At 41.8% G+C, this 23,221-nt stretch overlaps 2 protein-coding genes across 2 annotated transcripts in view; one reads left to right on the top strand and one right to left on the bottom strand.

The window, feature by feature from the left end:
- Positions 1 to 1,413: 1,413 nt before the first annotated feature.
- Positions 1,414 to 14,551, bottom strand: LOC140355973 (uncharacterized). The gene is made up of 5 exons (XM_072440645.1): positions 13,760 to 14,551; positions 6,039 to 6,134; positions 5,617 to 5,722; positions 3,654 to 3,748; positions 1,414 to 1,944 (listed from the first exon to the last, which is right to left on the bottom strand). The coding sequence occupies exons 1-4, from the start codon at positions 14,352 to 14,354 to the stop codon at positions 3,691 to 3,693; spliced, it is 855 nt and encodes a 284-aa protein (XP_072296746.1). The 5' UTR covers positions 14,355 to 14,551; the 3' UTR covers positions 1,414 to 1,944; positions 3,654 to 3,690.
- Positions 14,552 to 21,027: 6,476 nt separating this feature from the next.
- Positions 21,028 to 23,221, top strand: part of tep1 (telomerase-associated protein 1) — a 60,518-nt gene continuing 58,324 nt past the window's right edge. Inside the window, exons 1-2 of the mRNA XM_072440646.1 lie at positions 21,028 to 21,579; positions 22,177 to 22,380. Coding sequence (XP_072296747.1) covers positions 21,028 to 21,579; positions 22,177 to 22,380 — 756 coding nt within the window. The remainder of the gene's footprint in view (positions 21,580 to 22,176; positions 22,381 to 23,221) is intronic.

The raw sequence follows: 23,221 nt of genomic DNA on the forward strand, positions 1-23,221 counted from the left end.
AGACAAATTCACCGATTTAAATCAAATATTCCGTTCAAATTTCAGTCTTTTCTCAAACGTTAATACTCAAAATACAATCAGACCTCAATTTGAACACGAATACTTCAAACTTAACCGCAATATTTGTTCCCAAAGATTTGATTTCCCTCCGAAACGGTGCCGCCTCTTTATGAACTCAAACCACACCAATTTGAAAAGTTAATTAGAGCAACGTTCATTCAGTTTTGTACCTTATAATACGTAACAAATGGCACTCAACGGCAAAATTTATGCTAAAAACTACTATCGAAAAAAACTGCTCCTCTTTGCAGACTTTGGGGCGATTTGACTCACGCACTCGCACTTTCACGCGCCCATTTGAAAATACTACAATGATGCTAAAGACTGGCATTAAGTCTTCAGTCGTCAGTCCACTCGATCCTTAATTTATAACGGAATAAAGTGAGAAAAATAAAGAAAATTAAACAAAAAAGAGACAAAAGTGCTCAAGAATTGTGCCATGACCAGCGCTCCAAAGGCCCTTTGAAAAACCCTTTGACCGGCCACTTCTTTCACGATAGCAGCAGCACGTTTAGCCCGGCGCTAACTGGACGCTAACGCGGCGCTAACTCCACCGCCACTGACCTTTTTCCAGAAATAAAAGTCAGAGAAAGAAAAATGTCCCTCTTGAAATGGTCACGGGCGTCAACGGCACGGATCGCGGCGGAAAAACCTAGAATTTAAGTTTTTCGTTGCCGCGGTGTTTCGATGTTAGTAAAGCTGCACAATACATCGTGAAGTGCAAAATCCAAATGAAAACGCAAATAAAATCTTGTTCTAGAGGTTAAAGAGTCATAATTTGCTTTCCTTAATCTTTTGAAAGTTAAAATATCAAGTGATTTAAGGATAACAACCAAAAGAACTATTGTCAATAAAGACAAAAAGTGGAAAAATCTGGATAAATGCTGTATATATTTTTAAAAGACACATATTATGCATCATTTGTGTTGTAAATGGCCTTTAATCTCAAGTTCCGGAACTTAAAATAGCAGTCGTTTAGTTTTAGTGAGGCGTTCCCTCGTCAGGATTTGCATGTTTGCGCTCTATCTACTGGCAGAAGAGGGAATTACCACGGGGGAAATGAACAAAAGCTAGTACTAATGTAATGTTTTGAAGTCCATAAATCATCTCCAGACTCGTTTTTCTCGCATTTCTGCCTCGAATCACAGAAGCAGGATCCAGATCTCGACTGAGTATTTTCTGAGGCTCAGAGGGAGAGGACCCAAACAAAAGTAAACTAAGCTAACTGCTACTCCAGGTATGTCTTTATGAAGAAACAATGTCAGAACATGGTTAAAAACTAAACTCAAATTAGCATAATATGTGTCATTTAGACTTTAATTTAAAAAAAAGTGCTACAATAAAATATGATGTAAATAAATTCCTTATATTTTTTATTTATTATAATATTGTGCAGCTTTACCACGTTTTGCCTTCACGACGAGGATGAAGATGATTTTGGGGGATTTTCGCAGACGGAAAGCGAGACGGCGTCCGAAGCGCGTTAGCAATACTTTTCGTAAAAATACTTAGAATCGCCGAGCGAGCGGAACACACGGGAAGAGTCTCCGTCCTCGGGTCACGATTTCGCTCGAAAATCGGGGAAAACCCTCGTTCTCGCAGGCGTCCGATCTTCTCGAGCCGTCTGTCGCGAACGCTCGAAGAACCTCCCGATGGCGCTCGAACGAAACAAGACTCTCGCTCGGAGGAGGAAAAGAAGTCGTTTCTGTCTCTTTTTTTTTGGCCTGAAACCGTCTCGACCGCCGAGTCGTCCGTTCCTGGTGGTGGAGGAAGTCGCTGAAGTTTGGAAGTTGGAACGCGGCGCTCGAAACGACGGCGAGCTTTTTGGGTTTTGTCCGATCGCACGTTCCTGTCGGGGCTTTTCATGGTGTTCGGTGTTGTCTCCTGAAAAAGAAAAGAAGAAGACGACGTTTTAGATCGGGGCGAAAAGGGGATCAGAAGAAGACGACGAGAAGATTTGTTCCGTTGCGATTTAGGTCGATCGAGAGAACGCAACGAGAAACGAACACTATGTTGAGTCTCTGTTGGATGTTTTGGCGTCGTTATTCTCTCCTCCAAATGTCGCAGTTGAAAATTCTCTCGATTTCTTTTATTTTGTGTTTTTTAAGCATCCGCCACGATCCCGTTTCTCCGCAGCCTTTTAAATGACTCCTGCGGCGCACTGAATGTGAACAGCTGAAGGAGTTACAAAACCAGAGGCCGCGGTCGTCATGTGACTCACGCCGACTCACGGTCAAACGAGCTCGAAGAAAAGTCATATGACACACACGTGTTTAACCCAAACCAGGTTCTTTTAGTCACTTCATCTAGTCCTGGTCAAGTCCTGGTCTAGTCCTGGTCAAGTCCTGGTCTAGTCCTGGTCTAGTCCTGGTCTAGTCCTGGTCTAGTCCTGGTCAAGTCCTGGTCAAGTCCTGGTCAAGTCCTGGTCAAGTCCTGGTCTAGTCCTGGTCAAGTCCTGGTCAAGTCTTGGTCAAGTCCTGGTCTAGTCCTGGTCTAGTCCTGGTCTAGTCCTGGTCAAGTCCTGGTCTAGTTTTGGTCTAGTTTTGGTCAAGTCCTGGTCTAGTCCTGGTCTAGTCCTGGTCTAGTCCTGGTCAAGTCCTGGTCAAGTCCTGGTCTAGTCCTGGTCTAGTCCTGGTCTAGTCCTGGTCTAGTCCTGGTCTAGTCCTGGTCTAGTCCTGGTCTAGTCTTGGTCTAGTCCTGGTCAAGTCTTGGTCAAGTCTTGGTCAAGTCTTGGTCAAGTCTTGGTCAAGTCTTGGTCAAGTCTTGGTCTAGTCCTGGTCAAGTCCTGGTCAAGTCCTGGTTTGAGGAAAGTCCCAGTCCTCCGCTTTGAGTTTCAAGTCCTTTAAGTCAAAACCAACAGAGAGGGACATGTTCCAGTTTGTTCCGATGACATTAAAAAAGTTAGATAGTTAGTACTGAAAGTACTAACTATCTAACCATAACTGTAAAGAAGTGTTTTCAAAAACATTTGAGGAGAAGCGTTGTGTCGTCTTATGGTTCCAGGCGATGAGGAACTGGGATTTTGGACTAAAAACCCGGTGACGCTGCTGGAAGAGGTCATTTCTGCTTCTGAAGACGATCGAGGGACTCGCCACAAACGAGATCAACAAACGAGACCAATTACAACAAAGATAAATCACCTTAAGCACTATTTAACACGGTAAAGATGTTACTGGTTTAGCATTAGCCATTGTGTTTACTCTACGTAAGAGTTCATTCAGCAGGAACGAAGGCGTAACTCTGGAACTGGAAGTCTGAGTCTGAAGTCATGATCTGACTCGAGTCCAAGGCCACGCCTCTGGAATCAACTACTAATTATGTGTAATTAAGTCCACTTGAGTTGAGTTCAACCTCTTAAACCATCAGAGCTGAAGCTGGTTCTTCGAGTCTGAACAAAAGCCCAGGAGAAAGATTAAAACATGTTTGATGAGACCAAAGGCAGATTAGGGCCTGAGTTCCAGTTTGAAACGTGAGAACCAGAACTATTATAGTTCATTTACTCGATAACGTGAGCTGAACATGTCCAGGTTTGATGTTTGTGTCAGTGTAACGTCGTTCACCTCCTGCACAAATGAAAACATCCTGGTCGTTACCTGAGTGGTTGGTCACATGACGGATCATGTGACAGAGTCAGTCAAAGGGATGCTCCGGGCAGCAGGGCTTCACCTTAGACCAGGAGTCAATGCAGCTGAAACACAACACACACATGAGCATGAGGAGGAGGAGGAGCATGAGGAGGAGGCAAGAGGAGGAGGCAAGAGGAGGAGGAGGAGGCAAGAGGAGGAGGAGGAGGAAGTAGTAGGAGGAGGAAGTGGAGGAGAGGAAGTGGAGGAGGAAGTAGTAGGAGGAGGAAGCAGGAGAGGACGTGGAGGAGGAGGAGGCAGGAGACAGGAGGAGGGAGGAAGCAAGAGGAGGAGGCAGGAGGAGGAGGCAGGAGGAGGAAGTAGAGGAGGAAGAAGAGGCAGCAGGAGGAGGAAGAGGCAGCAGGAGGAGGAAGAGGCAGCAGGAGGAGGAAGAGGCAGCAGGAGGAGGAAGCAGGAGGAGGAGGCAGGAGGAAGAAGCAAGATGAAGAAGCAAGAGGCAGGAGGAGGAAGCAGGAGGAGGAAGCAGGAGAAGGAAGAGGAGGAAGCAGGAGAAGGAAGAGGAGGAAGCAGGAGAAGGAAGAGGAGGAAGCAGGAGAAGGAAGAGGAGGAAGCAGGAGGAGGAAGCAGGAGGAGGAAGGGGAGGAGTGAGGGCTTCAGATTGTCATGCGAGTACGTCATGTGCTAATGCTAACGAGTGCTAACACAACAAGGCTCCTTTAAAGTACAGGTCTATTTTTCTCATCATGACTTAGTTTGGTGGGAGGGCATCTGTGCTAAATATTTATCAAACTTTTAAACCATCGTTGGTCTTATCTGGTGTTATTGTTTGTCGTTTATATGGATTTTGTCTCTTGTTTACAGTCTGGTTGCTAGGTAACAGTTGTGGATTGGTGCTCATGTCTAAGCAGGAAGTACCATTATAGACTTTACAAAGAGTCAAACTGGGACAAATGGGCAAAAAGGAGTTTGTGTTGTGGACTCTATTGTCCAGAAAACTTATGATTAAAATATGACTTTTGTAAATTATTAAATAAATAAAGAATTTCAGATTTTTCTCAATAAACACTTTATTCGTAAAGTCCATCTAGAAACCGCTGGTCACCATATTTCACCCTTTAATTAGTGGAAAATGTATTTAAATAAACTGCTTGATATGTCGACTAATTAATGAATCGTTAGTTACAGCCCAAGTTTACTTCATATTACCACTTTTTATGATTGGTCATGATTATTATTAATTGCTTCTAAATTATTTGTAATTAGAGCTGGGTTTCGATTCCAAATTTCAAGAATCGATTCGATTCCGATTTTTACGTTTCAAAATCGTTTTTTTCCGATTTCTCAGATTCCATTCGGTTCGCTCCGATTTCGATCTGATTTCCGATTCGATCCGGGGGTTAAAGTTATTAAAAATGAAAAATATATTTGAAGCGTTTCCTTCACTTCATGACTGTGTAGAGAAGCAACATGTTAAAACTAGTATTATATCAATATTAAACAGCAAATCTTACAAGTATTGGTAGTTACTGATGGAAGACTGATGAAAAGGTTAAGGGTCAATCTACCTTCAAGAAAGATCATCCAGGAGTCCTGAATTATCTTTCTTGAAGGTAGATTGAAGTTCACCGAGGGAAATGTAGAAAATAATTTTAATTTAAAAAAATAAAAAAAAAACGATCTTTGGACGTACTAATCGATAATCGGTCATTAATATGTGAATCGATAAAAAAAATAATCAGAAAATCGATTATTTCAACCCAGCTCTAATTGTAATATTCAATGACTTCAAGCTTGATGTTACTTAATAATTGATTAAGTGTAAAATGGAGGATAAGTCATGTTTATTCATCATTTGCATAATAACCGCTCTCCTGTGTCAGTTAAACGCACACGATGGAAATGCAAATACAGCGTTTGTGACGGCGTTTGTGCTGCGTGCTCGCGCGTCTGCGCACTCGTGTCTGTGTGGCACCTCTTGTGGTAGACGCAGAGGCAGGCGAGGCGGGCGATGGTTTCCCCCTGGACCAGCTCGTCCAGGCAGATGGAGCACTCGCCGCTGTCTTTACTGAGCACGTCCGCTGCACAGAGAGCGCTCAGTCACAATCCAAACAAACCTTCTGTCGCACAATATACTTTGGCACAGGTCGAGAAAAACGCCACAGGTCGAGAATTAATTAACAAATAAACACGATGGCGGCAATATTAAATAAAAATGACAACAATAATACATATCATCTGTAAATATTTGCCCATCTAGAAGTTTTTTTTAATGTAGTCAAAGTCAGAGGACCTTTCACTCGTTACGTGTTGGGAAGTCGGGACGTCACTGTTGCTCCAGAGATAATGTAAGTATAGTAAGTAGTAGTAATAGTATAAAAATACAGTAGTACTCACTGTTGTAGGGCAGAGGGGGGGACGTGAGGCAGCTGAGCAGGTGGTCCTCGATTCGACCGCCGGGAAACGGTTTGGAGCAGAACGGACAGCGAATACCTGCCACAGACGCAGGGTCAGCAACGGGTACAATAAGAATAATACATTTTATTCACGCAGCGCTTGTCCGGACGCTCAAAGAAGCGTCACAGAACAATAATAAAACAGTAGATTTAAAGTTTTTACGATTTTCTAATTGTGACTATTTGATGTATTTGTACCTGTTGTACATATAAATGATAGTTTCACACCAATCGAGCAGGTATTTGTGGAGAAAACGTTGAAAAATCTGTTGAAAATTACAGGAAGTGACATCACACCAGGGACACTCATTACAGTCAACGTTTATGCTGAATTTACACAAAAAAAAAAAAAACTGACTCTCTAAACATGAATTCAACAAAATAAAGTCGCTCTCATGTACTTTTATTTGTCAAATAAAAAACATTGACATTGGATCAGTTTTTGCCGAGTGGTTGCTGGGTAATTTCCTAGTGTGATGTCATCAATTACAAACAGGAAGTGCAATTATAAACCTAAAAAATGTGCCAGTCTGATAACATTTTTAGAATTTTTAGCTAAATTGAAAATATATTGATATTAACTGCATTTTGGTTCAATGAGTCGTCCGACCTGTAGATGGCGCTTTAAGCAACAACGTTACGCCGAAATATAAAAAGAGTAAAATCAAATAACACGATCCATGTTTGTCGCAGTCCTGATACGGTGCGTGTACGGCGGTCAAAAGTACTACTACTACTAATCATCAATACTAAACTAGATACTCATTTTCATTTCACCCTTTTAGACAATAAAAAACAGTAAATAAAAGTACTTTCTTTATGTTACCACGTGCTTCTATAAAGCTCAAGATCACTGTCAAACTGGTCAGGAAGTATCTTAGTTTCGATATTAGTTTAGTTCCATTAGTTTGACGATTATTGCGTGCTGAAGTGTTGGAAGGTTTAGTTTTTATATCAATGTGAAATCATAAACTGTTGAGTCGCTTCCGTGTTTTCATGAGTCGAGACGATGTCTCTAAATAATAATAATAATAATAATAATAATAATAATAATAATAATAATAATAACTTTTATTTATATAGCGCTTTTCAGTGACCCAAAGACGCTGAAATGTGTGTGAACCCGACAATTTCACTTCCTTCAAACATCAGCTTCACAAAACATGGACCAGATAAAATAACCAGTAATAAAGCATAACCAGTTGAGCAATGGATGAAGGATAATTGTGTATAATATTATGCATTATTTGTATTGTTACCCATGTGTAAAACCAGACTAATCATCATTGTCACGCGTTCCCTAGTCAGGATTTGTGTTCGCGCGCCATCTATAGGCAGCAGAGGGATTTATCTTGGGGAAATTAACAAAAGCTAGCTTGCCCCGACATGCTAACGTAAGCACATAGTTGTGATGAACATGATTCGAGGCAGAAATGCTCAGAAAGAGTCTGATTTATGGATTTAAAAACAACACCGGAAACTCTACATTTGATGCCACAAATCTGGGAAATACCGTATTTTCCGGAGTATAAGTCGCACCAGCCAAAATATGCATAAGAGAGAAGGAAAAAAACATAAGTTGCACTGGAGTATGAAATTGCAAGTATTATTATTTTTTTGGGAGTGTCTGCAGAGCCGCAGCGCGCGGCCGAAACTGCCATGTTATTTTTGTGCCGGCCGTGCGCCGTTTTAGACCGCGCCAGGTTAAGGTTAGCCATGAGGCTATAAGGGAAATGCCGCGGTCCCAGAAACTGAGCGCCTATTTGACCGTGCCGCGGCTCTCCAGCCACGGCCTTTTTTCCCCCACAATTGCAGTTACAATTAGAGTTGGGTTGAAATAATCGATTTTCCGATTTTTAATCGATTCGCATATTAATGACCGATTATCGATTCGTACATCCAAAGATCGATTTTTTTTTTAATTATTATTATTTTTTAAATTAAAATTCCTTTCTATATTTCCCTCAGTGAATTTCAATCTACCTTCAAGAAAGATAATTCAGGACTCCTGGATTATCTTTCTTGAAGGTAGATTGACCCTTAACACTGTCTTCCATCAGTAACTACCAATACTTGTAAGATTTGCTATAATACTAGTTTTAATATGTTGCTTCTCTACACAGTCATGAAGTGAAGGAAATGGTTCAAATACATTCAAATTTCAAGAATCGAATCGATTCTTGAAATTTGAATCGAAACACAGCTCTAATTACAAGTGTGAAAATGACAAATAATATCACATATAAGTCGCTCCAGAGTAAGTTAGATGAGTTCGATGATATACTCTTAGATGAGTTCGATGATATACTCTTAGATGAGTTCGATGATATACTCTTAGATGAGTTCGATGATATACTCTTAGATGAGTTCGATGATATACTCTTAGATGAGTTCGATGATATACTCTTAGATGAGTTCGATGATATACTCTTAGATGAGTTCGATGATATACTCTTAGATGAGTTCGATGATATACTCTTAGATGAGTTCGATGATATACTCTTAGATGAGTTCGATGATATACTCTTAGATGAGTTCGATGATATACTCTTAGATGAGTTCGATGATATACTCTTAGATGAGTTCGATGATATACTCTTAGATGAGTTCGATGATATACTTTTAGAGGAGTTCGATGATATACTCTTAGAGGAGTTCGATGATATACTCTTAGAGGAGTTCGATGATATACTTTTAGAGGAGTTCGATGATATACTTTTAGATGAGTTCATGATATACTCTTAGATGAGTTCGATGATATACTTTTAGAGGAGTTCGATGATATACTTTTAGAGGAGTTCATGATATACTCTTAGATGAGTTCGATGATATACTTTTAGAGGAGTTCGATGATATACTTTTAGAGGAGTTCATGATATAATTTTAGAGGAGTTCATGATATACTTTTAGAGGAGTTCATGATATACTTTTAGAGGAGTTCATGATATACTTTTAGATGAGTTCATGATATACTTTTAGATGAGTTTATGATATACTTTTAGATGAGTTCATGATATACTTTTAGATGAGTTTATGATATACTTTTAGATGAGTTCATGATATACTTTTAGATGAGTTTATGATATACTTTTAGATGAGTTCATGATATACTTTTAGATGAGTTCATGATATACTTTTAGATGAGTTTATGATATACTTTTAGATGAGTTCATGATATACTTTTAGATGAGTTCATGATATACTTTGAGTGTAACGACATAATAAACGGCTCTTTTGTTCAGAATGGCCCCGCTGACGGTCCCACTGGTTTTTAAAGCTCCTTGTCCATCTGGTGATGAGGGTTTCTGGGAAAGAGTCACTGGGGAACTGGGTCAGATCCACGCCTCCTTCTATGGCCTGTTCCTGCTGCAGCGTAGGCCCCGCACCCGGGTCAACGCTCCGCCCCTGAACCCGCAGCAGCCGCCGAGCCCGAGCAGAACGAGCGTCGATGCAGCGGAGATCGATACAAGAAAACAGGTTTGCTGATCTGCACTTGGGCCTCGAGCAGTTTGAAAGCTGGAGCTGGGGTATTTTTTTATTTATTTTGGGCAGAACTTGGACTAAGAATGTCTAAAGCCTCATTTATTGTGAGGCGAAACGTTACAATTTTACAATGTACCTTATTTTCCGGACTTTAAGTGGCACCTTTTTTCATAGTTTTGGCCGGGGTGCGACTTATACTTATATTTATACTTGTATACTTATACTCCGGAGCAACTTATGTGATGTTATGTTATTTTCACACTTGCAACTGCATTTCATACTCCAGTGCAACTTATATATGTTTTTTTTCTTCTCTATTATGCATTTTTTGGCCGGTGAGACTGAGACTCGCACTCTACTCCGGGTTTAGGGTCAGTTTTCCTTCTCATATCAGTCGTCTGAGATAAAACCACAACTTCTCCTCTCGGAAACTCGACGCCATATGAACGCGGCTGAAGCTGACGTGTATTTATACATTTTACACTTTTTCCGGGGCATTTACCGTCATTACACATCCTCTCTCGTCCTGTCCAAGTACAGTTCTGAAAAAAAGATTAATTGATTTACTTCTATAGTTGCCAATTGTTAAAGCGCCCCCTACAGGTTGGACAACTCATTGAACTAAACAGTAGTTAAGATCTATATAATTAGAATTATGCTAAAAATGCTATAATTAAAAAAATGTCACTTCCTGTTTGTAATTTATGAGATCACACAAGGAAATTACCCAGCAAACACTGGGCCAAAACTCATCTAATGTCACATTTTTTTATTTGACCAAACAAAATATGAGCGTGACTTTATTTTGTTGAATTAATGTTTAGAGAGTCAAAAAAGTTGTTTATTATGTGTAAATTCTGCATAAACTTGTACCTGCTCAATCGGTGTAAAACTATCATATATATGTACAACAGGTATAAACACACCAAATAAAGTCAAAATGCCCCAAACAGAACAAACTGCTCTAATCTGCAATTCTTCGACGGAGGTAAAAACAAGATCACGTTTTTCATTTGCGTTTCTCGCAATGGTATTAATGTTGGAGCCACCGTCACATGGAGCTTCGGTGTTTTGCGCCTCACACAATGGGTTTGTTTGAGTCGGACTGAGAGCACGCGAGTGGAGATCATCTGTTCAGGAATGTAATGCCCAGAATATAAACCATTATGAGTTCAAAACTGGGTGAAAAGCCCTGAAATACTCTCAAACTACAGTTAAATGAGACTTGTCAGACAGAGCGCGGCCTGGATCATATTGTGCTCGTGTCCCTGGTTAAAGGTGTATTTTTTGCTTTATCTCGACACTGATATTTAAACGGCACAATATATCCAAAAAAGTATCGATATTGCAGTATTGGCTAATGCAATAATATCAAAATCATATAGAACTAAATATAGTATTGATAACACATCAGACAGACTAAAGGGCAATATTGTGCAGCTCTAGTCCTAATTATACATGCGTTTCAGTCTCAGAACTCAGATATGTTCCGGTCAGCACTAGCACATGGACGCCATCGGAACGGAAGTTACAAAGTCCAATATGGCGGCCCTCGCGGCGGCCCTCGCGGTTAGAGACGAGGCGTCTTCACCATTTTGCGACACCTGGTGGTGAGGGCGGTACATCTTCTGTCTCGCAGCGGAACATGGCTTCTGGTGTAGGGTACAAATCCCTCATGGAGAACATTTTATTTTGAGATTAAACTTTTTAAACTTATAGATTGCAGTCACACAGGTGAGCAAACATTTACATTTTTTTCTCCCAACTACTACAAAAACTTAGGGCTAGGGGTCAGGGTTACCCAAGAGAAAATCATTGCCTGAGCTGTAACAGCGGGATCGGTCTGGTCCCGATGGCGTCTATGTACTAGTGCTGACCGATATGTTCCTACTCTGCCCACTGGGCGGAACCTGCTGATATTAATCTATTTGTTTGTACTGTTTTAAGTTTCCCCTGAATTTAATCTTCTTTGTTATGTTCTATTGAAGGAGGGATGACACCGAACGTTAGAACGGGATTAAAAGCTGTAAAAAGTCAACTTTGCGTAACATACGTCGTCTAAAACCAAAGACTTTGTGTCTGATCCTAAAATATTACACCCGGACAGTTAATGAGGATCGTTAAAACTGTCTGCGAGTAGGCTAACGTTTATTAGCCTAGCCACACAGTAATGTAAACTAGCATTAGCTGCTAACAACCTGAAACAAACAGCTCAGTCTGAGTACTGTACAGTACTTTTCAGGATACTTTTTTCAAGCTTTGGTTTGAAGTTCTTTGATTGTTTGAATTTTTGTTGTTTGATTTAATGAAACCAAATCACATTTAAAAGTCCAAATTGTAACAGAAACATTTATATTGTAACATCCCTACAGCTCAACACCATTGAGCTAGACTTACTGAAGCAGGTTTACGCTTCTTCTAAACTTCTTCAGACGCGTTTCACTGAGTCACGTCCCATTGCAAAACATAAATGATGCAAGTCACTTGAGGGTATTTACACAAGTCTTTGGATAATCCTGAATCTGACTAATGCAGTACTTCCCAAAAAGGTCAATAAAATACAAGATTAAACTTTCCAGTCACAGATCACACTTGACCATTGGGAAAATATCATGTCTCACAATAAATGTCAATGTTTTTAATGATCTCAATGATAACTACCTTAATACTACGTTGGGTAATACAGTATTGGTACTGCGGGTTGCTGTATGATATAATATTGCTTTGTCATGAGTATTATGTCAACAGTATCACTTTTTATATCACTTGTGATGAAAGTAGTTGTAAGACTGAGTTTTCCTTCTGCCTTCTCCTTTTGGTTACCAACACGACCAAGTTTACATGAATATCTGTTTTATCAACGTTATGATGGCGTTTCCCCCTCTAAAAAAAGTGTAAATACAATAAAAAGTACGTACGGTTAAGGTACCTACTCAAGTATGGCACGAACAGCCAGAGGAATGTCAAATTAAAACACGGAAATGGAAGATCACGACACGTCTTTTTCAGAGTATTTGATCGTTGTCTCATTACAGACAATATTATCACCATCAACCACAAGTCGACGTGGTTCTTTGAACAAATCGCATGCGAAAAACTCAAAACCTCAGATATTTAGAAGAACGTTTGTGTAAATGACTAATCCAAGTGTTCCGAGACGACTGGGGTGCAAAGAGTTAGTTTGAAGTGATGAAAGTTAAAAGTGTTAAGAGGAAAATGCTCGGGGGCACTGTCATTATAGAAGTATGTTTCCACGGAGAAAAGACGGACGTGAGCGCATGTGTCTGGATCTGCAGAGGATAAGACGGCTAAAAAGTATGACAACTGCCAATTACGCACTGATTAGTCCAGGGGTGTATTCGTTTGTGCATCGTTAAGTTGGTGAATGGGTTGATGGCGTCTTACTACGAGACCACATTTTTAAAAATCAGGATAATAACATTTATTTCGACCGTAGGAGAAAGGATAAGTCATGGAGTGAGTTAGCCGGAGTTTGGAGAGTTACCAGTGAACAGTTTAAAGTGCACGTGACGGGTCAGACCACACATTTCACTAAAACCTAACCTACACGATTATATTTCAGATTTGACCAAAACTTTTGCTTCGTCGTCGCCCGTTTGACCGTTTTTGTCAAGTTTACAATCGTACTTCCTGGTCGGACATGAACAGTGCTCATGACATAGGTAGAGGTAAATGCCACAACTGTAAACAAGAGCCGGACAGTTATGATATGACAATAAATATGACCTGATGACACCTTTATTTTATTGAATCAGTCTCGTTTTGACCAGGAGTGACTCTAAAAAGTGTGTTAAATTAAATATTTCAAACATGGATCGCTTGTGTAGTCTGCATAAATGTGTGTTAAATTAAATATTTCAAACATGGATCGCTTGTGTAGTCTGCATAAATGTGTGTTAAATTAAATATTTCAAACATGGATCGCTTGTGTAGTCTGCATAAATGTGTGTTAAATTAAATATTTCAAACATGGATCGCTTGTGTAGTCTGCATAAATGTGTGTTAAATTAAATATTTCAAACATGGATCGCTTGTGTAGTCTGCATAAATATGTAATAAACACTGACAACTGCTTAATTATTGTACAAAAAAATATCAAAATTGCAATCAAACACGTGCTTTCAGGTCAGATGTAGATTCAATGTGTCGGTGACTTACTTCCGTGGCGGTTGTTGACCCGATAAAGCCCGATCCATGCCTCTGACACCGGCCGGGGATGTGCGCTCCGGACGCGGGCGGATCTGGCGCCGACGCTGCGGGCGGACGAGTGCCTGGTCCCGGGCAGCCGCTCGGAGAAAGTGCGGTGCGGCGTGCGGCCTGTGTCCTCCCCGGGCTGCTGCTGCTGGTGGTGGTGGTGGTGGTGGTGGTGTTCCCCGTCCCCGCGGCCCGCCGCCTCCGGGGCCATGTCGCCGTCGTCCTCGGCCTTCACGCCGTCCTCGCTGGCGCTGTCCCCGGCGGGAGACGACGGCGAGGCCTGGCCGCTCATGCCCGGGCTGTGGTGGTCCTCGGCGGGGCTCCCGTCCGCGCTCGCCCCGCCGTGGTGGTCCGAGTCGCTGCTGACCTCCTCCGACCGACTCCGGCTGGCTTCCGTGTCCTCGAAGCTCCCGGAGAAGTCGACCATGAGGCTGGTGGGTCTGGAGCAGCGGGGCCGGCGGTACGATTCCCGTTTGCCGCCGACGCTGTCTTTGCCGAAGGCGGCGGCGGTGGCGGGGATGACTGGGTCTTCCTGGAGGCGACTCGCTCTGGTCCCCATCTCGAAGCAGCGGCTGGCCAACGGATTTCCCCCCGAAAAATGACTAAACTACGGCGGGTTCGGCGTGTGGACTTCAGCAGTGACAGTGGCCCGCGGGGGCCGGGGCTGGAGTGAAGGTGAATCCGCAGTTCCGCGCTCCCGGGTCGGCCTCAGTTTGTCCTTTCGGTCCACATTTTCCTTTCTTTTTCTCGGTACTGCAGCGGAAGTAGAACATTGGGCTTCCTCTTTGGGGTCGCTTTTACAAACATTACGGTAACGTCACTAAAACGCCCCTACAAAATAAAATCATATTATTTTTTTAATTTAAATAAAATCAAAATGTGTGCAAATGTCAAATGTCAAACAAACATTCAAGTAACCGAAATATTATATATATAAAAAAATAAAATGTAAAGTTAAATCACATTTATAAAGCACATTTATAAAGCACATTTAAAAACAGCCATCAGATGCTGTACATTAATTCCTTCATATTTATTTTCTAGAATAACCTGTTGTCTCGCATCTGTCTGCTGTTGTTTTTGTTGTTGTGGTGTTGATATAAATGGCGGTTGGCAGCGACTGAAAGGGTGCGTTTACCGCCATCGACTTTATTCTTTAATCTCTAGACTTTAATCTTCAGACTTTAAATGATTTAAGATTTTATTCTTCAGACTTTAATCTTTATTATTCTTCAGACTTTAATCTTTATTATTCTTCAGACTTCAGACTTTATTCTTTATTCTTCAGACTTTATTCTTTAGATTGTTTTATGGTGGTTCCTTGCACGATTCTGATTTTAGCAGTTTGCGTCATACAGTTTTCGAAGCGCGGTCGGTCGCTAGCATGCGCACTTACTCTTTTCTTTACGGTAAAAGTGTCCACAATATTTTGGTCCAATCCGCGGCGTGTTTCCGGGCAGCAGCTGACACCGCGGCCCCGCCTCATTTCTCTGTCCTCGCCTCCTCGCCTCCTAGCTTCCTCGCCTCCTCCTGTCCTTGATTCCTCAAGTCTCCGCAGGAAATGGCTGAGGAAGCACTTTTAATGTCACATTTAACAAAGATTATAAACACATTTAACACACATTCCTGTCCTGGAGCAACAAGACAAAATCCAAAATAAAGACTTATTATTTTATGTCTGTTTCCTTTTGAGTATGCGTATTGTATTTAATTAGTTTTTTACATTTTCACTTTCACACTTTCATGTTTTACTTTGCATAACCTTATTATTTGTATTATTATATTATTATCATCATCATCATTATCATTATCATTATTATTATCATTATTATTATTATTACAACTATTATTATTATCATCATCATTATTATTATCATTATTATTATCATCATTCTTATTATTATTCTTATTCTTATTATTATTATCATCATCATTATTATTATTATTATCATTATTATTATTATTTTACTTTTTATCATTACTATTATAATTATTATTATTTAATCTGAATACATTGTTATATGTTGCACTTGTACTTTTCTTCCCTTGTCTCCTCCTCTTGGGAAGCGAGGAATCGAGGAGACGACGAAGGACGCGAGCGCAGAGAAATGCGCCTCAGCCCGTGACGCGAGTGTTTTTCTTACGGTAGACTCGCGCTCGCGTGGGAAACAAGCGAGAACACGTCAAAACCCTTCACCACGGGACAGTGACCACGACCGGACCCGCTCTGACCGGCCCTGACCCGCCCTGACCCACCGCGGACGCGTTTTATGACCTGAAAGACGCGCTTTTGATTCACGAGGTGAGTCCAGACGGGACAGGGGCGTGGCCACCGCCGACACGGAAACTCATTAGTCATTAGAATAAGACTAAGTTTAATAAACCTTATACAATGTCTTGTCATCAGAACGTTTAGGATGCAGGCGACACGAGACAAAAGTAAGATGAATCATAAACTGACATCAGATCGAAGTTTACTCATGATTTGAACTAGAAATAAGCATCAGTTTTGAGTTTCCAGGTGAGAAATGTCACTTAGTTGACTCACTGTTGCAAAGGAAGGAGATCAATACAAATGTCTCTTTTCAGCATTTGATTTGAGCTTCACAAAAAGTATCATTTGTGCTACAGTTTGTCATATATCTGTATTACAAATGAATGAGAAATGATTGTGGGGTCTATATGTTCTGTTATTTATCCAGTCAAACCTACACATTTAGATTTTTGCCTTCAACAAAAAAGTAAAAAATGTGTATATTCTAATCGCCTAATGTAAGATACAATTGTAAATGTCTTTAAACCAGACTCTGGAGCCAAAACCTCCTATATTTATCATATTTTGTGATATTCTAAAATTAATCCCACATTTTTCCATTTGGGAAATTTCACAGTTTCACTTCACGTTTCGCTCCATTCTGTATTTTTAAAGCGTCTGTAGGTGAACGTTTGATTTTAATACTAGTAAGTAGCAAATAACACACAAGAAAACAGCAAACACATTATATTATATTATATTATATTATGTCATGTGATCTATAACGTAAAGATTCAGTTTCCATTTTATGCAGTGAACAAAGTCTCTGATATTGTGTTATTTTATATATCACACACTATTATTATATTCCTGAGTAGTTCTACCTACAATCTAATTTTTTTAACTAAGCATTTTTGTTTTATTATCATATTTCTGACCAGTGTCTCCCAAACAGGGGTACGGGGGCACTTTGAATGATTTTCAGATTAAAAAACAAATGTGAAATGTAATAATATTTGAATTATAAGATGTACTTTGCTCCTGAAGGATGTTTTTGAGCCTTTTGCACATCAGTATCATCAAAAGGAGAAAACACAGACGTTATATTGACAGTTCACGACTAAAGTATTGGAGTTAAAGCCGTAGAAAAGCTCGGGAACTTATAGACTTCGCTCTGCTTTTGTACTGCATAGTTGGACCTTGACTGGCACACGCCCCGTTGTAGACTCTATATATGACTCTATATATGACTCTATATATGCCCTGCACGATCCCCTTTGTGCACACAGCAGGAGGAATGAGGCTAAACAACCTGTCCACTCGATCTAACACGTGTCTGAAGACTACAAATCCAGTCATTGTCTGGTTTATGGAGTTAGAATTGGTCGACAGTTGAGCAATAGCAGTATTTAGCGTTATTACAATAGAATAATGTTTTGTACAATATTATTGGCATGTTGGTTATCGGACAGTAAAGTAGAGCTGGGGCAGTGTCGCGATAAAAGCCCAGATTTTGATAGAATTCCTGTAAAACTGATAATTTGTGCTGAAATGAATACTCTTTTTTTCATTAGGCCCGAGCCCCAGCAGGGGGAGGGCCTATTGCTCCCGCAACGCTGCCGAAGGCAGCGTTGCAACTGTCTGACCAAACATGCGGGCACAGCCCGCATGTTTGGTACCCCGTCGCCCCTGGCAAGTACAGTGAACTAGCCCATGCCGAAGGCATGGATCATGCATACTTACTCCTGCTATGACAGAAATAGTCAACAATTAGTGAATGGGCGTAGCCCATTCACTAATTGTTGACAACAGCAGCGCGAAGCGCTGCATTCCTCCAAAAACCCTCCTGGCATCGTCCCGTATGCGAGAATCCATGCCGCAGGCATGGGCCATGCTTGTATCTGCTCAAATCAATGGAAGTCTATGGGGAGTGGGCGGGGCATCCCGACGGAATAGGGAGTGACGAGCGCGTAAGCGCTCGTAATGATAATTCCACCCCATGGCGGCATCGGGAAGGCTTAGAGCTTTCAAACGATGTATCATTTGTTGTTATAGTAAAAACGGCTATATTGTTTTTGCTAAAAATATTATTATTATTTTTCTTGTTCTTCTTCAGCGCTTTGATCTCTAATTTGACCCCCTGAACATGCTCAAAAACTCACCAAACTTTGCCCAAAATTCAGAATCGGTGAAAAATTTTATTTTTTCTGGGCCATTTTTTTTTTCGTTAAAAAATGGCGCGACAGCGCCACCGACAAAAGTCAAAATACATTGCGCCTATGGGAGACGCCCCGAGGTCAACTTTGGCGTAAAGCTACGAAATTCGGGACACGCATTCCTCTCGTGAGGATAAACAAAAAAAAACATTGTGGCCACGCCCCCAAACTTACCCTATGGCCGCCATCTTCCTTTGAAAATGAAAACAAGCTGAGTTAGCCATTTTGTTTACGTCAAACTTTGACGAACTCCTCCTAGGGCGTTTTGCCCACCGACTTCAAAATCGGCGTACGTCCTCTGGACAAGTGGGGCATCTAAAGTTATTCAATTTTTTGAGATACCTTTTACGGTCTGTGTGCGGCGCAGCCGCAAAGTTGGACAACTTATTTTGGAATATTGCAGGTCTAAAAATTGCTCCCATTTGATCAAAACCAGTCCGATTAGGACCAAATTTGAATCAGTTGTTAAACTTTCTAGTTTGGACCAGTTTAGGCTGACAAAATTGAAATGGCAGTGATAGCGCCCCCTACAGAGTGACCTTTAAATTAACATTGAAGGTCAAAAATTAGTTTTACCAAAATTGTCTAAACTTTACCCAAAATTCTATTTTGCCGTCCCGATCACAAAAGCCAATCACAAAAATGCCTAAATTTTTACGCCGTAGTCGTAGCGATGACAGAAACCTCCCATGTTATCCCTATGGGAAAACCACAAAATCTCTCAAATTACCACATTTTTATGTTTTACACTTTAACGAAGTCCTCCTAGTGCGTTTTGCCCACCAACCTCAAAATCGGTGTACGTCCTCTAGACAAGTGGTGCATCTAAAGTTATCCAAATTTTAAGGATAACTTTTACGGTCTTTGTGCGACGGAGCCGCAAACGTTTCCCAGAATTCTGACTATTTGGCCTTCAGAGTGGCCTATAAACAATAGAGTTTTTCCAAATGACATGATATTTTGAACAAAATTCTAATTTGCCATCCTGATCATAAAAGTATGAGAGCCAAAGTCATATTTTGTACGGCGTAACCGTAGCGTTGACAGAAACATCCCATGTTATCCTTATGGGAAAATCGTAGAATCGCTCAAATCACCACATTTTTACGCTTCACACTTTAATGAACTCCTCCTAGGGCGATTGTCCGATCAAGTTCATATTTGGAGAATATCATCTACACAAGCGGGGCATCAAAACTTACCCATATTTTGATTCTAAGTGCTACGGTCTCTGTGTGGCGGACCCGCAAATATATGTCAGAAATGGGAAAACAGCGAAATCTCTAAAATCACCACATTTTTACGCTTCACACTTTAACGAACTCCTCCTAGGGCGATTGCCCGATCAAGCTCATATTTGGGGAAAATCATCTACACAAACGGGGCATCAAAAGTTATCCATATTTTGATTTTAAGTGGTACGGTCTCTGTGCCGTGGAGCTGCAAATATACTGTCACAAATGGGAAAAACGCCAAATCCTTGAAATGTTCACATTTACGCTTCACACTTTAACAAACTCCTCCGTGGGCAATAGCTCGATCAAGCTTTACTTTGGGAAAAATCATCTACACAAGCGGGGCATCAAAAGGTATCCATATTTTTATTCCAAGTGCTACGGTCTCTGTGCGGCGGCGCAGCAAATTTGACTGACACTTGTGTTCATTTGCACTGGATTGGCCATGTCCAATGTGTCGCCGTCTGTCAAGTTCTTTTTTTATTCAAGACACAATAAGGGCGCCATCTTTATCAAGTCAAAAGCGCAGAGTCGGAAGGCCGGCGGCCCGCGAGGGCCGTTGGATGCCGCTTGCGGCTTTAATACTTCTGTTTGTTCTTCCTCTGTGAAGCCAGATTCCACTGCCACATTTGTTTTGTCACATAAGAATTAAGAATGTTCCACTGCTGGGACCGTCACAAGAACTTTCAAAATCAAATTAAATGTGACAAAAACAGCCAGGTCTATTTTTGGGCTGTTTATTGTAGGAAAAACACTGGACCAAAGCTGTAATAAACATGTGAAAAATGGAAAAAATGACATTCGGAATAAATTTGGAAATGGATAAATTTGATAAACTTTGGGCTAAAAGGGACTTGAACTTTGGACTTACTGTGCCTCAATTTTATTTGTCATAGTTTCTTTTTCTGTTGTTGTTGTTGTTATTATTATTACTATTATTAATAATTCATAATTGATTTATTTATTGTATTATATACCGTGTATTCAAAACGTTTAAAAAACATTATTATTTCTTTAACTTAAGCTTTTGATTAGATATTAACATTTAGAATTGACTCTTCTTTAGAATCTCGGCGATCTTGTTCATTTAAAGGAATTATGGAGGATTCTTTGGCCCAAATCTGAGTCTCATTTCCTCGTGGCGTGGACAACCGAGTAGTTCATTCACATGTCAATCATAAAACGCACCTACCGCACACCTGCAGCCTCGTTCTGCTCGTCCTCATGAGCAGCACGTTTCCCTGTGTCTAAGCGCATTGATCTATCATAATATAGTTCCCTCCGTGTAAAGGACAAAATGAAGACGGAGAAAGACAGTTTGAACTGACTCAGAAGAGACGGAAATCTACGGAGACGAGAGATGCAATGTGATCCGTCGCGCTAATAAACAAACGCACGTGTAGCAACGAGGCTGTTGTTTACCTCCGCGGGGGGGGAGGGGCATGCGCACTCCCACTTGAGTTCTCAAATCGGCGAAAAATCCTCCATTATTCCTTTAACTCTTATGTTTTGTTTTCCTTCACAGACATGAAGACGTTGGCTTTATCCGCGGGGGCTCCTGTGGACGGGCGGAGTCTGTCTTACACCTGCGCCGCCCCCAATCTGGAAAACAAGCTTCTCTCCCAAACCACAAGTCTTTTAATCAAACCTCAAAACTATTCCCAGCTTTTAACCTCCTCCTCCACCACCTCCTCCTCCACCACCTCCTCCTCCACCCACCCGCTCCTCCGCCCTTCGCTCCAGCCCTCTCACCTCTGCTCCACCACCTCTACGCTCCTCTCCCAAACGCTCCCGTCGTCCTCTGCGCTCCTCTCCCAAACGCTCCCGTCGTCCTCTGCGCTCCTCTCCCAAACGCTCCCGTCGTCCTCTGCGCTCCTCTCCCAAACGCTCCCGTCGTCCTCTGCGCTCCTCAGCACCCACAACGCGCTGCTGAACACTCGCTCGCCACCTGAACGCCTTGCCGCGCCCGCCGCTCTGCTCAACCGGCTCGTCCACGCCGGAGCCACGGAGACGGGTGGAGGGGGTCCGAGCCGAGACGCACCCGTCCAAGTGTCCTGCGCCGGGGAAGACACCACCGTGGTAAATGTGAACCATCCTTTAGTAACGACCGTGAGCGTTTAAACACAATTATATTTCAGGTTTTACTTCACATTTTGCCCATTTGTCTCCAGTTTGACCATTTTTGTAAAGTGTATAGTTGTACTTCCTGGTTGGACGCGAGCACAGATATGACATACGGTGATTCCACAGCTGTTACCATAGCAACCAGACTGTAAACAAGAGCCAAACTCCACATAAATGACACAACAGTTCTGATCTGACACAATAATACCATAAAACACCTTTATTTAGTCCAACCATGGTTTAAACTGTCTCCGTGTCGCACACTGATGACATCACAGAGGGATTCAGCTCCACTTCCTGTCATTTTTAAACTCTTATTTTTCGAAATTTCTTCACAAACTGCAACTTAACGGAAGTAAAACTTTGATAAATATTCACAACAAAACTAGGTCATAATTAGAAAACTTGAACATTTATATGGACTTTAAACATTATAAACCCCCGCGGTCCTGACGTGGGACGGTCCGACCACGGCGTCTCCTCTCAAAGATCCTCGTGACGTTCAGAGTCCATAACTTCATAACCTTTGACCCGTTTGTCCTGGTCGTGCAGCATGACTCGGAGGACGGCGACGACTTGTCCGAAGCCGAGTGGTCCATGTTCGAGGAGGACGGGCGGAGCACGTCGGACACCCTCGAGACCCCCGACCCGGACGTGGACGAGGCCGAGGAGACGCTGACGGAGGGCGAGGTCGTGAAGCAGGAGTTCGAGGAGATGACAAGGGACGACCGAGAGGAGGAGCTCAAGGACAAGAAGGTGAAGGAGGCGAGAGCTCATAGTGGTGAAGGAGGCGAGAGCTCATAGTGGTGAAGGAGGCGAGAGCTCATAGTGGTGAAGGAGGCGAGAGCTCATAGTGGTGAAGGAGGCGAGGGCTCATAATGGTGAAGGAGGCGAGAGCTCATAATGGTGAAGGAGACGAGAATAATGGTTAAGGAGGCGAGAATAATGGTGAAGGAGGCGAGAGCTCATAGTGGTGAAGGAGGAGAGAGCTCATAATGGTGAAGGAGGCGAGAGCTCATAATGGTGAAGGAGGCGAGAGCTCATAATGGTGAAGGAGGCGAGAGCTCATAATGGTGAAGGAGGCGAGAGCTTATAATGGTGAAGGAGGCGAGTTTTTAAACTCTATAACAGAGTTTCATCTTCCACACACGACATCTGAATTATACAACACACATTTTATAATATCTATCTCTTTTCTCCTCGTTCCTTCCTCCTTTCATTTCTGTCTTTCTTCCTTCCTTCTTACTTTCCTTTTGTCCTTTTTTTTTTCTTCCTTCCCTCCCCTCCTTTTTCCTTTCCTCCCATCTTTCCTTTCATCCTTTCTTTTTTCCTTCCCTTCCCTCCTTTTTTCCTTTCCTTCCTTCCTCCCTTCCTTTCCTCCCTTCTCTCCTTTCTTTTTCTTCTTTCCTCCCTCCCTCCTTCCCTTCCTTCCTTCTCTCCTTTCCTTTCTTCTTCCCTTCCCTCCTTTTTTCCTTCTTCTTTCCTCCCTCCCTTTTTCCTTACTTCTTTCCTTCCTTCTCTCCTTTCCGTCCTTCTTTCCTTTCTTTCTTTCTTTCCTCCTTTTCTTTTCTTTCCTTTCTTCTTCCCTTCCTTCCTT

This window comes from Eucyclogobius newberryi, unplaced genomic scaffold (assembly GCF_026437365.1).
Source record: "Eucyclogobius newberryi isolate DKJ021-1_F unplaced genomic scaffold, fEucNew1.0.hap1 SCAF_12, whole genome shotgun sequence".
Classification (NCBI taxonomy): Eukaryota; Metazoa; Chordata; class Actinopteri; order Gobiiformes; family Gobiidae; genus Eucyclogobius; species Eucyclogobius newberryi.

Bases quoted from the DNA above. Each gene is read 5' to 3' on its own strand.
- LOC140355973 (XM_072440645.1), bottom strand. From the start codon at position 14,354: ATGGGGACCAGAGCGAGTCGCCTCCAGGAAGACCCAGTCATCCCCGCC. The intron at 5,723-6,038 runs GTGAGTACTACT...CTCTCTGTGCAG, and splicing joins CCCCCCTCTGCCCTACAACA to CGGACGTGCTCAGTAAAGAC. The intron at 3,749-5,616 runs GTGCCACACAGA...GTTGTGTTTCAG, and splicing joins CTCTGCGTCTACCACAAGAG to CTGCATTGACTCCTGGTCTA.